General features: G+C 37.8%; 1 protein-coding gene across 1 annotated transcript in view; it reads right to left on the reverse strand.

Moving 5' to 3' along the window:
- Nucleotides 1-484: 484 nt before the first annotated feature.
- The window catches only part of BTLA (B and T lymphocyte associated), a 33,010-nt gene continuing 17,650 nt past the window's right edge, over nt 485-15,844 (reverse strand). Inside the window, exons 3-7 of the mRNA XM_053565265.1 lie at nt 11,830-11,865; nt 10,328-10,468; nt 9,075-9,121; nt 1,890-3,253; nt 485-1,612 (exon numbers count right to left, since the gene is read on the reverse strand). Of these exons, the coding sequence (XP_053421240.1) occupies nt 2,972-3,253; nt 9,075-9,121; nt 10,328-10,468; nt 11,830-11,865 (506 nt within the window). The 3' untranslated portion in view covers nt 485-1,612; nt 1,890-2,971. The remainder of the gene's footprint in view (nt 1,613-1,889; nt 3,254-9,074; nt 9,122-10,327; nt 10,469-11,829; nt 11,866-15,844) is intronic.

The raw sequence follows: 15,844 nt of genomic DNA on the forward strand, positions 1-15,844 counted from the left end.
ACTGAACCTGAAACTGCTTTGGAAACAATTCTGTATCTATAGAAAATTAAATATGATTATGTCATTGAATCCATGCTGGAGACTAGATAGTCTTGGTTGATGCACAAAAATGATAAGATAAACCACATATGCCAAACCTAGATCTACTTCCTGAATTATGAATGCTGAGACACTTATATTAAAGTCTCCTGGGATCTCTTTTATTTTTTATTTTATTTTATTTTATTTTATTGCTTTAAAAATATTTTATTTTGAAAAATTTCATACATGGAAAAAAGACAGGTTATAGTCTAAGGAACCCCTCAAGTGGGGATCTGTTTTAAAGAGTAACTTGCTGTACCTTCTGAAGCAGAATTTCTCAGTGCTGGGAGTTGGTAATCTGAAGTTTACCAAGTTATTTGGGTTGTTTATATGTGCCTTAGGGTTTAAGAATCTCTCTTCTATTCATATCCACACGTTTTTGGTACAAAGGCAGGTGCCAAACTGATTTGAAACAAATTTTAATGAATTTACCTTCTTGGGAATAATCACCGATCTTAAAATATATAAAAAGTCATTAAATTATCCACATATTACAGAATTTTTCTCAAACCGCCTATAAATTAATGACATAAGCCAGGTAAATAATACTGAAATACTTATTAGGGTAAATACATATATATCTTTGGACACGTTTTATTAAGAAGGAATAAAACAGAACAATTTGTGATTTGAGCAAGCCCAAAACACACACAATAAAAAATCACATACAGAAGTAAAATCACTGTAATGCTATCTCTACTGTAGGAAATACTGAAAATATGCTAAATGACAATAGACAGAAATGTTTTGTGTCTAAATTGGAGAGAATTATGAAGCAACTGCTCAGCTTTGTGTGTTCATCTGATAAGAGGACAGCTAAATGTATCCTACCCTTACTTCCTGTTTCTATTTTTAAGAATACCACAAGCAGTTGTTCTACAATAATATGTCTTTTTACATAAGCTATCCATAAATGTAGTTTGGCTGAACGCCTATTTAGAATTATTTGCTAAAAATTCTATTTTCATGACATTCTACTGATAGAATGATATTTAAAAAAAATGAGCTACCAAAAATAAAATGTGACTCAAAATAATATCTGCAGCCCCAAATCTAAGGAGCTAAAACTTAACACCAAGGTCACATAAGCAAAGCTCCACCAAAAACTCTATTTTGTTAGTGTGTGTGTGTGTGTGTGTGTGTGTGTGTACTCCACTCATACTCCCATCCCCATAATTTCATACATTCTTTTCTCTAACGACTGATTTACTCCAGTGTTTTGCGCTTGATAAGCAAATGGAAAATGGAAAGTCAATTTAATCAATTTCTCTTGTACTATTTCTTTATGTCACCCACCCCCTCTATACACCTACACACACACACACACACACACACCACATTCATTTGTGCAGCAGCTCACATATTTGTTCAAATGGATCCTAACATTTTCTATCCACTTTGTAAGATTATTGCATTATTTAGTAGCAGCACCTGAGAATTCTAATAACCTCGAACAGTTAAATAAAATTGGAGGCTATTTTTGAAATAATTAGATTCAAGAACTTGGGAAATTTAGAAAATCTGAAACCATCTCTTGCTATACTCTTTTTTTTTTTTTTTTTGTAGAGACAGAGTCTCACCGTACCGCCCTCGGTAGAGTGCCGTGGCGTCACACGGCTCACAGCAACCTCTAACTCTTGGGCTTACGCGATTCTCTTGCCTCAGCCTCCCGAGCAGCTGGGACTACAGGCACCCGCCACAACGCCCGGCTATTTTTTTTTTTGTTGCAATTTGGCCAGGGCTGGGTCCGAACCCACCACCCTCGGCATATGGGGCCGGCGCCCTACTCACTGAGCCACAGGCGCCACCTCTTGCTATACTCTTAAGTGGCTGCAACCTCTGTTTTTTTAAATGATGATACCAAACTGTAATACATCACTACATATGATTTGCCCCTATTCCTCAGTAAGAAGGAGAGCAATACAGATGTGGTGAATGAAACTATGTTTAGTAGGTTAGTAGGGACTAACCTACTAAATGTTCTGGCCGTTTCTTCATTCCATTAATTGTGCTTTTAATTTGCTATCAAATCAAACATAAAGCAGTTTAAGCCATTAATCTTCATTTACCTAATAATACCTATTTTCACCAAGTTTATTCAGATGCCCACAATTATATTAATCCAGCAGCATTATGTTACATTCATATTCATTAGTCTATTAACCCAAAACCAAGTCACCACTTTGCTCATAAATTTGCCATATATTGATTGCTCCATAAATACGTATATTTGTTTAGCAATCAAACAAGGTGGATATAAGCATTTGTGTGCCAGGTATTAGAAACATTCACCCCACATCGATTGATGTATTCTATATATTTATTGCACCACTTACTCTTTCCATTCTTTTCTATCTCAAATCTAAAATATGTTTCTTCTCTACATTTAAGAAACATCAGTCTTATAGCTTGACACAGGAAAATTTCTTATTATGCAAGATTCACTGGAAATATACAATCATTGCTGTATTTATGGTTAGTCAAATTGGGACTTTTTTTTTCTCTCTTTTAAGACTGTGTATTTAATTAATCCAGATAACACAAACCTCTCTTCCCTACAAGTCTCTCTAATAACTCCAAAGTAAAGATTGAGTTAATCTGTTGGGTAAAACGCAGCTATGTTTAAATGTTCTATTCTCCTACTCATGGTAGCAATCAATTTTCCAGAGAAACTTTGCTTGTTAAAAACTATAAGATAAAAATCTCCCAAGGAAGTTTCCAGGAGAAATTTTAATCATTTGTCCTGTGAACCCTTAACATCCAAGTATGAACATGAACCTCTTTAAAGTGAAAACTCTCAAGTTAACAAATATTTGACATCCTTGTGGGCCCAGATAATGGTGTTGACGTGTGATCATTCAGTGATCACTACTTGGGGTCAGGACAGGAATTAACTTCTCACACATATGGAAGCATATTCTGTCGGTGTTTCTTGTATATTTCTTGCCTGTCTTGGCTTCATTCCAATGATGGAATGGTTCAGAGAAGCATAAACAATGCCCTGTTTGTTTTCTTCTAGGCATGGCTGAGCATGAACGTCAGACCCTTCCTGCTTCCTGAACCAAGTTTCGGGGTCATTATCATAAATTCCAGTTTCTGATGGCAGTGCTTGAGAATTTTGTCCAGTGCCCTCTTCCATTTGCTCACTCTTAAAAAGCTGGGGAACATCAATCTATGAAATAAAAAAGAAAGGTTTCAAGTGCCATGCAAGCCCATGATAGTGCACGTCTCTTAGTAAACTATGAATGAAAAGAAATAATCTGCTGCTCCTCACATATACTGCTGATGACTATATTTTTAGCAGTCTCTCAATTATTGAAGGATGAAAGTCCTGAGAATCAATATGTTCCTCCCAAATAGTTATGTTGTGCTTTATTTTTAGTCATTTTCGAAGTCACGGTACACTTTTCAATCTCCCTTCAAGATGAAAGCACAGCTAAAATTATGGAAAATGTGTAAAATGTACCATGAAAACACAAAGGTCAGAATTAATGTAGTTTAGAATAAAAAGATAAAGCAGAATAGATACTCTCATAAAGACACATAAAGAATAAATACTATGAGTTATCCAAGATATATTATTACAATATGGAACCTAGAATTGGAAAATTGATGTCCTTTTTGGAGGGATAAAGCTAAAGAAAGTTCTAAAATATTCCAGTTATTTTTATCACAGCAAAATTCTTATAGTTTCAACTAGAGTCAAATATCTTAGCTATTTTGAGAAAAAAGTGAATTTATGGAAACTAAAAATAAAATGAATCTTGATGTTTTCTCACTCTTTTCAGTTATTTGTTAGCCATTCCTAGCTATACAAGGATCCACCTGGTAAAAATGAAGATATTGTGTTAATTCTAGGGATTGTTATTTCAATGTTATAAATCCCAATTCTGCCAGTCAATTTATGTTCTTAAAGTTGGCCTAACTCCTTTAAGACATCAGGTCCACAGTCTTTGGTAGTCTCCATCAGGTCCACAGTACCTGGCCCTTTGTCATCCTCAGTGCGATGCCTGCAGGAGGATGTGTATGACATCCCCTTGGCAGAGTTCTACTATGCAAGCGTATCTGATTTTATCCTGAGAAATGGTAATAAGAGCTGAATCACATGCTCTCTCTGATAAGGTGGCTGCTCAGAAATGACACTAGGCCTGGATGATTAAAAGAGGCAAGAATTGCTTGGCTAAGATGGAAAGTGCCCCTACCTCACTGAAGGAGCATAGTGAAAGTCAGGAGGTGGGCCTGGGTGAAGGTCTCAACCACAAACTGGACTTTACCTAACAAATGCAGACAATATCACCTAATTGTATGTAACTGTATTTTAATCTGATTTTTTTTTTTAAATTGAGACAGAGTCTCACTTTGTTGCCCTCGGTAGAGTGCTGTGGCATCATAGCTCATAGCAATGTCAAATTCTTGGGCTCAAGCGATTTTCTTGCCTCAGCTTCCCTAGTAGCTGGGACTACAGGCACCCGCCACAATGCCCAGCTATTTTGTTTGTTTGTTTGTTTAGCAGTCCTGGACTAGGTTCAAACCCACCAGCCCTGGAGCATGTGGCCAGCTATGGGGCATCCCTAATCTGAATTTTTTTTAAAAAAATCAGGAGGCAAGGGACTGAAGAAGATTGTCATGACCTGGAAAATAACCTTAAGTCCTCAACATATCAGCAAGGTAACTGTCATACTTTTCAACCTGTTTAGGTCTGTCAATTCAGTTACCTGGCTGTCTTACTCATTTCCATGACAAATTTTGTTAGCATCTTTAATCATCAAAGAAATGCAAATCAAAACTACTTTGAGATATCATCTAACTCCAGTGAGACTAGCCTATATCACAAAATCCCAAGACCAGAGATGTTGGCGTGGATGTGGAGAAAAGGGAACACTTTTGCACTGCTGGTGGGAATGCAAATTAATACATTCCTTTTGGAAAGAGATATGGAGAACACTTAGAGATCTAAAAATAGATCTGCCATTCAATCCTGTAATCCTTCTACTGGGCATATACCCAGAAGACCAAAAATCACATCATAACAAAGATATTTGTACCAGAATGTTTATTGCAGCCCAATTCATAATTGCTAAGTCATGGAAAAAGCCCAAGTGCTCATCGATCCACGAATGGATTAATAAATTGTGGTATATGTACACCATGGAATATTATGCAGCCTTAAAAAAAGATGGAGACTTTACCTCTTTCATGTTTACATGGATGGAGCTGGAACATATTCTTCTTAGTAAAATGTCTCAAGAATGGAAGAAAAAGTACCCAATGTACTCACCCTTATTATGAAACTAATGTAGGACCTTCACATGAAAGCTATAACCCAGTTACAACCTAAGAATAGGGAGAAGGGGGAAAGGGAGGGGAGGGAGAGGGGAGGTAGGTGGAGGGAGGGGGATTAATGGGATTACACCTGCGGTGCATCTTACAAGGGTATATGTGAATCCTAGTAAATGTGGAATGTAAAGGTCTCAGCAAAATAACTAAGAAAATGCTATGAAAGCTATGTTAACTAGTGTGATGAAAATGTGTCAAACGGTCTATGAACCAAGTGTATGGTGCCCCATGATCATATTAATGTACACAGCTATGATTTAATAAAAATTAAAAAAAAGGAAAAAAAAAACAAAAAACAAATTTTGTTAGGATGAATGAGGTAAAAGAATGCATGATGCCATGCAGCTGAGCCTCTTCCGTGGCACCTCATCAAAGCAGCTGGCTGTCTTAGGTCTGGGTGACCAGCATGTGGTGGGTAGTGACAATAAAGACAGAAGCAGCCATCCCACCTTCCATTCCCATGACACCGTATAAAGCACTTTAAATATGTATGTGAGAAAGATAATTCACATACCGTAAAATGCTCACTTGTAAGTATACAATCCAGTGATTTTTAGTATACAAGTACTTTTATGGTCTTAAAGCACTGTGTTGGATTAGGATCAGAGCTTTGGCTTTTACATGTTATGGTTGCATTTTTACCACTCCCTCTCTCTACTTTGGTTTCTCTGCTGGCACCCATACGAGTTTCTACTTCAGAAAAAAAAAATTTTTTTTTTGACACAGAGCCTCAAGCTGTTGCCCTGGGTAAAGTGCTCTGGCATCACAGCTCACAGCAACCTCCAACTCCTGGGCTCAAGGGATTCTCCTGCCACTACCTCCCAAGTGTCTGGGACCACAGACGCCCACCACAATGCCCGGCTATTTTGTGGTTGCAGCTGTCATTGTTGCTTGGCGGGCCAGGGCTGGGTTCAAACCTGCCAGCTCAGGTGTATGTGGCTGGTGCCTTAGCCGCTTGAGCCACAGGTGCGGAGCCTCTACTTCAGAAATTTTTTAGCCCCAGGGACCTTTTTCCTTTGCTGGCACCAGACCCCTCAGCCTGAACTGTTTCCTTCTACTGCTACTTAGCTCTCCCACACAGCTAAGACTATGGGGTTCTAAGACCTGAAAAACTCTGACAGCTTCCATGTACTCATCAATTATCTGGGGGACGAGAGCTCCATCAAGTGTCTGTGCCACCCCAAGCAGACATGGCCACTTTGAAGCTATATCCTGCCTGTGTCATGCCCTATATTAATGTCTAATCCCATCGAGTCTTAAAAGGTCAGCCTGCCAGGAGAGAAGGCTTTGGGCAAGGATGGCCCTGCTGACATGGCAGTCACCACAGGAAGTGGAGCTCCAGGGAGTAGAGACAATTATGACATTACTCTCTTTGGATTTGATGAGGAGGAGAAAAGCAAAGATGCAAAGAGGCTAAGTGGAGAACACCTTGCACAGTGTGAACAAAAGAACCCCCGAATCCCCTCACTTCTTGCCAAGTCTTCCATCCTGCTAGATGTAAAACCTTGGGAGGATGAGACAGATCTGGCAACATTAGAGGAGTGTTCCGGAAGCATTCAAGCTTGGTCTGGAGCTCCTCTAAACTAGTTCTGGTGGGATGTGGTATTTAAAAATGTCAGATATAGTGTGTAGCTGAAGATGATGAAATTGGCATAGATGTGCTGGAGTTGCAGGTCACTGCTTTTGAGGACTATGTGCCCATGGATGTCGCTGCTTTCAATGAGAACTAAAATCCATCCTTGATCATTGTACTTAAATAAAAGCTTGAAAGATTAAGAGAAGACGAAGGAAAAAAAGGAATAGAAGAAAGAAAGAAACATTTAGCCCCAGGGATCTAATATGGTATCTCTTTGATATTTTAGAAAAAGCTAGACAACTCAGACCAAAGCAAAAACTTCAGATTCCTGTGAATACTAAGAACACCTTAAAACAAACTTCCCAGACGATCCCAGACACAGAAAAACCCCATGTGGGTTAAAGTTAAATCATAATTTATCTAGTTTGGTGAAAGAAAAATGACCATGGTTTAATCAACCTGTGTTTTACTTACACAGTTATTTTAGATTTATGTTTTAAATTGTTTTACAGCTCTCAAGACTTGTTATAGGTGAATATAGTTTTTTGTTATTCCCTACAGAAAGAGAAGAAATAATATTTAAGAAAATTTTCCTATTTGAGCAAACAAAGCCTTAGTAATAAACACAGGATTAAGTTGAGTCTATTTGGTTTGATTTGAAATTAGGCAGGCAGATAGGAAATATTGAATGCCAATTAATATTATATGTTGAATTGTTGGCTATGTCTACCTCTGGCATTTCTGGAATATTCAAGAGGGTTACCACCTCTTCATTACTTCTCTTTCTTACTGAAATATAAACACACACATACACACTCTTCAAGTTCTTTTGCAGAACTTCATTTATGATTGTTTTTAATTAAAGTGATTCAGAAATTCTTCTTCTTATTATTTTTTGCAGTTTTTGGCCGGGGGGTGGGGTCGGGGGCTGGGTTTGAACCTGCCACCTCCACCTCCGGCATATGGGGCCGGCACCCTACACCTTTGAGCCACAGGCACCGCCCCAGAAATTATTTTTATAAAGATATGAGGTTGGACAGTTAAGGTCATGAACTCATCCTAGAAAAAGTGCTACATGCTACATTGCTGAATATCTCTACAGTCACTTTCAAGATACCCTCCTTGGGAAGCTGTGCACCAACCACAATGCCTAGTCCACCCTTCAAAGCAATTTTGGAACTCTTTTTCTGAAATAGTCATCAGAGCTGTTATTGTATGAAAGTCTGACAATTAAGTTCTCAAACTCATCCTAGGAAAAGAGCTATATACCTCATTACTGAATATCACTATGGTCACCAGATCGATGGCCATGGGGAGTACTTCAAAAGTGACTATAGTGAAATTCAGCAATGAGGTATATAGCACTATTTCTAGGATGAGTTCATGAACTTAATCATCCAACCAGATATAGCCTCATCTTGCATTTTTATTTATTTCCAATATCTATACAACACTGATTTCAAAAGAAAAAGGAAGGCCTAATTTTATATACCTACCTGTGTAGGAAAAATTGACTCCAAAATTCCCTTTCCTACATCTGGTGGCCTCTTCCTTGATGATCCCACATATATTCCCAAGGACTTTTGCATGGTAACTAAGCCTGAGATCATTCCTCTTTATCTTTTGGTGTGACTTGTGAAGACACCTTGTCATTTCATAAGGTTGTTTATGGATTCGATCTTTCATCAACTCCCTACTCTTTTCCAGGAAGACTTTAAGGTGTTGTGTTTGTGAGAATAAATGCATATCCTGAGACCACATAACAGGCAAGAGCCAAGCCAAACCTATATGGTTCAGTCTGGACTTATCTATTTTGGGTCTAGACTGCTTCCTGTGCCTTTCCAAAGAACTATTTATTGTGAGACCTTTTAATGCTGATGAATCTTTGATAAAGAGAAATGCGAAAGCAAAATAAACACATTTTTAAAAAGAAGTCTTTATATGTAGTACTTAGAACAGTCCCTGTCATGTGGTGTTATATCAGCTCATAGATTAAATCAAATAATTAAATAGACAAATTACTATGGTATAACACAAATACAAACACAAGTATTTGATCCAACAAATACATCAAACATACCAGGTTAATTTCCCCTCTGGCTGTATCAGGGAGCTTCTTTTGTTTCCCTAGAAGATCAAAAGAAAAATAGTAAGCAAAAGGAGTAAAGAAAGCAAGCAAAGGTAAACCACCTTCCCACCAGTGCCTGCCCTATTGCAAGCCAGTGATGGTGTTATTAGTTTGGGCCTGTTCATTTGCTGCGGCTGGAGTGCCACGTGCACCTGCTAGTGAGCTGCCCATTTCCCTCACTGGCTCATCAGTCTTCTCCTCCTAGTCCTATGGCATAGCTAAGAGGAAGAGACAGGATCCAGGACATCACTTGGAAAGTGATGTCGGACATTCCATATTTAAGTCTAGAAACATCCTGTCACCTACTTTGCCAGGATCTCTACTATCTAATTCACTTTGGATGTGGAAAAGCAAAACATATATTCCAGACTCATTTTTTCTGAAGTTCTGAGAGATGTTCTGCTAGCCTGAAGAAAGATGAAGAAATCTATGGAAGAGCCATAAAAAGAACTGGAGGGCTGCAGATACAGAATTTGGGTTATATAGAATTCTTCCTAGTTCTGAGAAGGTTCTGGGCTCACTCCAAAATATCAGAAGCACTTTGTCCAGAGAAAGCTTTCTCCTGTGGCATATAAAGGAAGGGTTGCCCTGTCTAGCTCAGTTTCTACAGCTACATTGTGGTTGGTGTTGTGGGAAAAGGGATGAGAAGGTGTAGAGAAAAGGAAAAAGACAGAAAGCTGCAGTGGCTCAGATCAGAGCTAACTGTGGTTCTCTCTCTTAGGTAAACAGTTTTTGTTCATGACACCGAGGGAATTCTTAATAAAAGTTCAAAGGAATTGTTTTCAAAATATTATACCTCTCCCATCCCAGCCAAACCCACATATTTCAAATGCTTCATTGTTGCATGAGGATTGAGATCAAGTGTGTGTTTGTAAAAGCAACAGAAAGTAAGGACTTTCATGGTACAAAGTCCCTGTAGGCCCACCGATCTTCATTAACATGAGGGTGTGTGTGCCTCGTTTGATGTGGAATGGCCCTGGGCTGGAGCACTGTGAGATGAGCATGCCTCCCCATGACTGGGAGGAGCCCTGTTTAACCCATTTGGCTTTTTAGTGGAAGTATGAGTTGTCCCCCAGGAAATCATTATCCACAGTTTATCCCAGGATTGGGAAAGAAAGCAACAGGAATAAATTACAAGTCGATTAACCCCAGGAATAAGAAACCAAATGGGTGGTATGTAAAAGCAGAGAGAAAATGTGACCCACCTTGGTGCCTTCTCAGGCAGAAGAGCAGGCAGGAACAGGTAATGAGTAGAAGTAATCCCCCCAAAGCAAGCAAACTATAAAAGAGCCATGGTCTGTTTTCCATCTCTTCCTCGGAGGGTCTTCCTGAGGCACTGGATGAATCTGGAATGTCAGTCAATGCTAAATACAATTAGGAAATCTGAGATACATGATATTAGGATCAGCAAGACCATTCTGCATTGTTGGAACTTGAATGAAGTTGATTTCAGACTGATGCCTCCATTTCCCCTTCAAGGCATTCCTCAAGAATCCCAGGCCTCAGTTCCCTCAGCCACCTCTTGCTTTATTGCTGAGGACATGTGGCTCTGTAATAATTCACCTTTTGGAAAAATCCTTTATTCCACTAGGATTAATTTTCCATAGAACTATCTCCATAACACTTCTCTGTAACACTCCACCAACCCCTTCTATTTGTAGTATCTATTTTAACTTCCATATTTGTCACCTAAGGAAAGTAGGAAAGCTATTGACTTTATCCAGTATCATGACTTGAGAACAGTGTTATTGTTCCAAGAATTTTGTCCAAATTCAGACAGTTAGTAGCAGTTGGAATGTGAGTCAACATGTTTCTGACACTAAATTCAAGTTTTTTTCAACACGATGACTTTATCTCATAACTCATTGATATGTCCAAATATCGAATCCTTCTGGCATCCTCAGATATGTTCTGCCTGGCATTTAGCTAATGCTCATTATAAGTAATTAATAATAACCTGAATCAAGGCCCTGTTTCTCTGCAGTTGGCAGGAACTTATTAGTAGGCTATAATATAATTTAATAGATCACAAATTGCATTAAAAAAATAAAACAGAAAAAAATAGAAAATATTAGAATGCATCACACACATTACAGCATGGTTCTCAGCTAGAACAGTTTTGTCCTCCAGAAAACATGTGGCAATGTCTGGAGACAGTTTTGGTTGTCACAAGAGGAGAGAAGGAAGGATATCATTTAGTGAAGAGAGGCCAGAAATTCTGCTAAACATCCTACATTATTCAGGATACCACCCCTCTTGCTGCAGTGAAGAATCATGCACCCAAAAATGTCAATGGAGAAATCCTGTCCTGAGGGAAGAATGGTTTTGTGAAACTTTGTGTGTGTGTGTATTATTAAGGTTTATTATGCAAGATCTATTTTTAATTCAGTTTTGCTACTAATACAGTATTAAAAATACTATAGTAAGAGATCTGTTATAATGTGTGTGATTTGTTTCCCTAGATACTTGGTTTGGGGGTAAAAATGATCAGGGGCAGTGGAAGCAGGCTATAAAGTGGTTTGGTAATTCAGAGAACAAAGTTGTATTGTTCACGGTGCAGCTGCTATTTAGGGTGGAGCTGTCTGGGGAGGACCAAGGTTCCCACAACAGATAACCTAATACAAACAAATCTGATTGATTAAGATTATTTCTAAGCACACAAACAAATCTAGTTTTCTTAATTTTATTTGATTAACTTAATACTTACGTATTAGAGGGAGTTCTGAATTGCTTTGAATTTCTTCTGAAATAGAGAAAAAAGATAAAAAATTGAAATTGGTTGAGAAAATAGTAAGAGTGTACACTTGGGTATATCCAAAGTAAGAGGTCTCACAGAAGATTCCAGCATTTGCACACCAACAGAATCCAATAGCCCAGTTCAAGTTTTCTATAATTTGTGAATCATTATCTTGAGGTCCACAAGGTGGACACAATTTGATTTGAACACAAATTAAATTCCTGGGTTCATTCTGCTGTTCACAGAAAGACTTGATAAATATCACATAACCTTCATGTTTGCTTTGATGTCCTCTTCTGACTCATTAAGTATAAGGACCCAATACAGCCTGCATGACGCCTCTGACACCTTGAGTAACAAGATGCATGTTCAGCAGGTGCTCCAAGTGAGGGTGGAAGGCCACAAGGAAAAAATACCTTTGATGATGTCGTTGGTGCTCATTCTGAAAAAAGACTGTACCTCTCACTTCCTACCCTCCTGCTCTACATGCACTTTCCTGCATAGATAAGGACCAACCCATTTTTGTGAAGTTCCTAATCAGAAACTAACCAAGGTAAGGTTGGGAAGGCTGGAGTTTCAGGCCTATGTATCTTCTGGTGACTGTTCCCAACTCTGTCAACTTATCCCCTGGGGCTTTGCTTTATTTTGCAAAGTACTTTTCTTCATTCTGGGAAAATATTGCTTTCCCAAGAGCACACAAGCCCCCACTCTGTCACAGACCTGTCCTTAAGTGAACCAATTCTTAACTTTAACATAAACAACAAAGGAGAGTCAGATAAAAAGAAAAAGAAGAAAATTTACAATATGCCTTCAGAAACATATTTCAAGGGAAGACAACAAAATATCTCTTAGCATACCTTTCAAAATCTATTTATGTAAAACCTGGTCCTTAAACATAGTTCTGAGTATATTTTTAATATACTTAGTTCATACCAAGTTTATTGAGCACTTCTTATGCTTGCTTAGTTCATTGAACCCTCCCAAGTTCAGAAGAAAAAGGAATTTTTTTGAGCCTTTCCCTGTTATTTTTATTTTCACCACTTCACTAAAGGAAAATACACACATAATTTTAATTAAAGCTAATTCCTAAACAGTATATTTAACTTTCATGATAGAAGTAGAAATAAAGAAATATGATGTAATTTGTACCTCCCAAGACATTATAATCTTTCATGGAACTTAAAAGATATTACCATACATTCCTACAGTGAAAGGAAATGTATGATAAATAAGAGGCAGAGACCTCAAATGGCATAAAAATTGATAGAAAATAGAAATCACATCCCCTAAGGTGATGGTGGCAGGCTTCCTTGAGAATTTGGGAAACGAGTTGGGTTTGAAAGAAGGGTTAGAATTTTGATAGTTGGAAACAGATGAATGGATGCCTTACAAGCGACAAGAGTGGCGTAGAAAAGATCATAGTGAAAGCATGGCAATGGCAAATAGGCTCTTTGAGAGGCTGTATATGGAGTCCAGAAAAGTAGATGGAGGCGAACTACAGAAGACCTTGAATGCTGGTTAACAAACACAAGCCTGACATTGTGAGCACAGGGGACGCTCTGTGGGGGAGTGGCCTTATGAAAAAAAAATGTTAGGCAAATTAAGTCTATTAAGAAAATACTTGACTGGAAAGGACCAAAATAGGGAAACACTAAACAGAAAGAGTTCAAGCATATAATTAGTTAATTGCATTATTTAGAAGGAACAGAATGAAGGTCTGCAATGCTCACAGAAGCTATAGAAAGAAACACATAACAAAATGAAAGGCTGTTGAGAGACAAGACCAGTGTAGATCAGGAGCATTAATTAACAAAGTGGTAAGAGGCTGGTGTGGTAGCTCACATGGGTGGATCACCTGAGCTCAGGTGTTTGAGACCAGCCCGAGCAAGAGCAAGACTCTGTCTCTACCAAAAATAGAAAAACCAGCCAGGCATGGTGGTGAGTACCTGCAGATCCAGCTACTCAGGAGGCTGAGGCAAGAGAATCACTTGAGCCCAGGAGTTTGAGGTTGCTGTGAGCTAAGACACCAGGGCACTTTACCCAGGGCAGCAAATGAGACTCTGTCTCAAAAATACAAATTCAAATAAATAATAAAACATTTTAAAGGAATTTCAATGGATTCCTTCTTTGGAGTACTTTAAGGAAGATCAAATAGATACTCTAAACTAAGGATATAAAGCAATAAATTAATTTTTTTTTTTAAGACAGAGTCTCATTTGGTCACCCTTGGTACAAGAGTGATATGGCATCATAGCTCACAGCAACCTCAAACTCTTGGGCTCAAGTGATTCTCTTGTCTCAGCCTCTCAAGTAGCTGGGACTACAGGTGCCTGCCACAGTGCATGGCTATTTTTTAGAGACAGGGTCTTTCTCTGGCTCAGGCTGGTCTTGAACCTGTGAGCTCAGGCAATCCACCCACCTCGGCCTCCAATGCTGGAATTACATGCATTAGCCACAGCACTCAACCTCAATAAATTGATTTTTAAAAGAAAAGCCACAAAATGTACACATTGAAATGAATAGCATCCATAATGGGACTACACCTATGGTGCATCTTACAAGTGTACATGTGAAATTTACTAAATGTAGAATAGAAATGTCTTAACCCAATAACTAAGAAAATGCCATGAAGGCTATGTTAACTTGTTTGATGAAAATATTTCAAATTGTATATAAAACAGCACATTGATCCCCACGATTGCATTAATGTACACAGCTATGATTTAATAATAAAAAAAATAAAGAAGTAACCTTATGTGGCTGCATCTACAGTTTAGTGATGCTACTTACTACAGCACCAAACCTCTCCGAAATTTATCCTTCGCAATAAGCTTCAGGGTCAGTTAGTAGGCAATAAAAAGACCTCCATCTTATTTTTTATAGTTAAAGGGTGTTCTTCTTCCATCCAAATATATATTTTTATTATAGTAAAATACACATCACATGAAAATTACCATTTTAACCATATAAAGTATACAATTTATGTGCCCATCAACACAGGAATGTATTAATAATCTGTGGTACATGTATACTATGGAATACTATTCATAGTATTTTGCCAATTTTATATCTATTGTAATTCTGTGTGAATTTTAGTATCAATTTTTCCATTTCCACAACAGCAGTGAAAAGCTGTTGGGGATTTTGATGGAAATTACACTGAATCTGTAGATCACCTTGAAGAATCATTGCCATCTTTATAATATTACATCTTCCAACACATGAATATGTGCTCTTTCCATTTATTTATATCTTCCTGAATCTCTTTCATCCATGCTTTGTTTATTCATTCTACAACTCTTTCAACTTCTTTGACTAAATTTATTTATAAATATTTTATTTTTTAATGTTATTATAAATGGTATTTTCTTAATTTTCTATTGGATTGTTCATTGCTAATAATAGAAATATCACCAATTTTTTTTTGTGTGTGTGTGTGATTTCTTTTTGGCCGGGGCTGGGTTTGAACCCGCCACCTCCGGCATATGGGACCGGCGCCCTACTCCTTGAGCCACAGGCGCCGCCCTGAAATATCACCAATTTTTGTGTGCTGATCCTGTATCCTGAAACTTTACTGAATTCAAATATTAATTCTATTGGTTAATAATGAATTTTAAAGAATTCTTCAATACAGCATGTCCTAAAGGTCACACATAAAGTCACCATACACAGGGAAACTGGGAAATTGCAGCGAAACGTACCCTTATTTAAAGTTTACAAAATAGTTATGAAATATTCTCTACATATTGGCTACCTCTTTATAAAATTTTGTAATTAATATTTTATAAATAAAATTTGGGAGATTCGCTATATAAGGTCAGGCCATCTATGACTAAAGATAGTTTTACTTCTTCTTTTTCAATTTTGATGCTTTTTATTTCTTGTTCTTGCCTAATTGCTCTGGCTAGAACTTCAATTGAATGTTAAATGGAAGCAGCAAAAATATGCATCCTTGTCTTATTCCTATTCTCATGGGAAACCTTTT

The sequence above is a fragment of the Nycticebus coucang genome, chromosome 16 (genome assembly GCF_027406575.1).
Source record: "Nycticebus coucang isolate mNycCou1 chromosome 16, mNycCou1.pri, whole genome shotgun sequence".
Taxonomy (NCBI): Eukaryota; Metazoa; Chordata; class Mammalia; order Primates; family Lorisidae; genus Nycticebus; species Nycticebus coucang.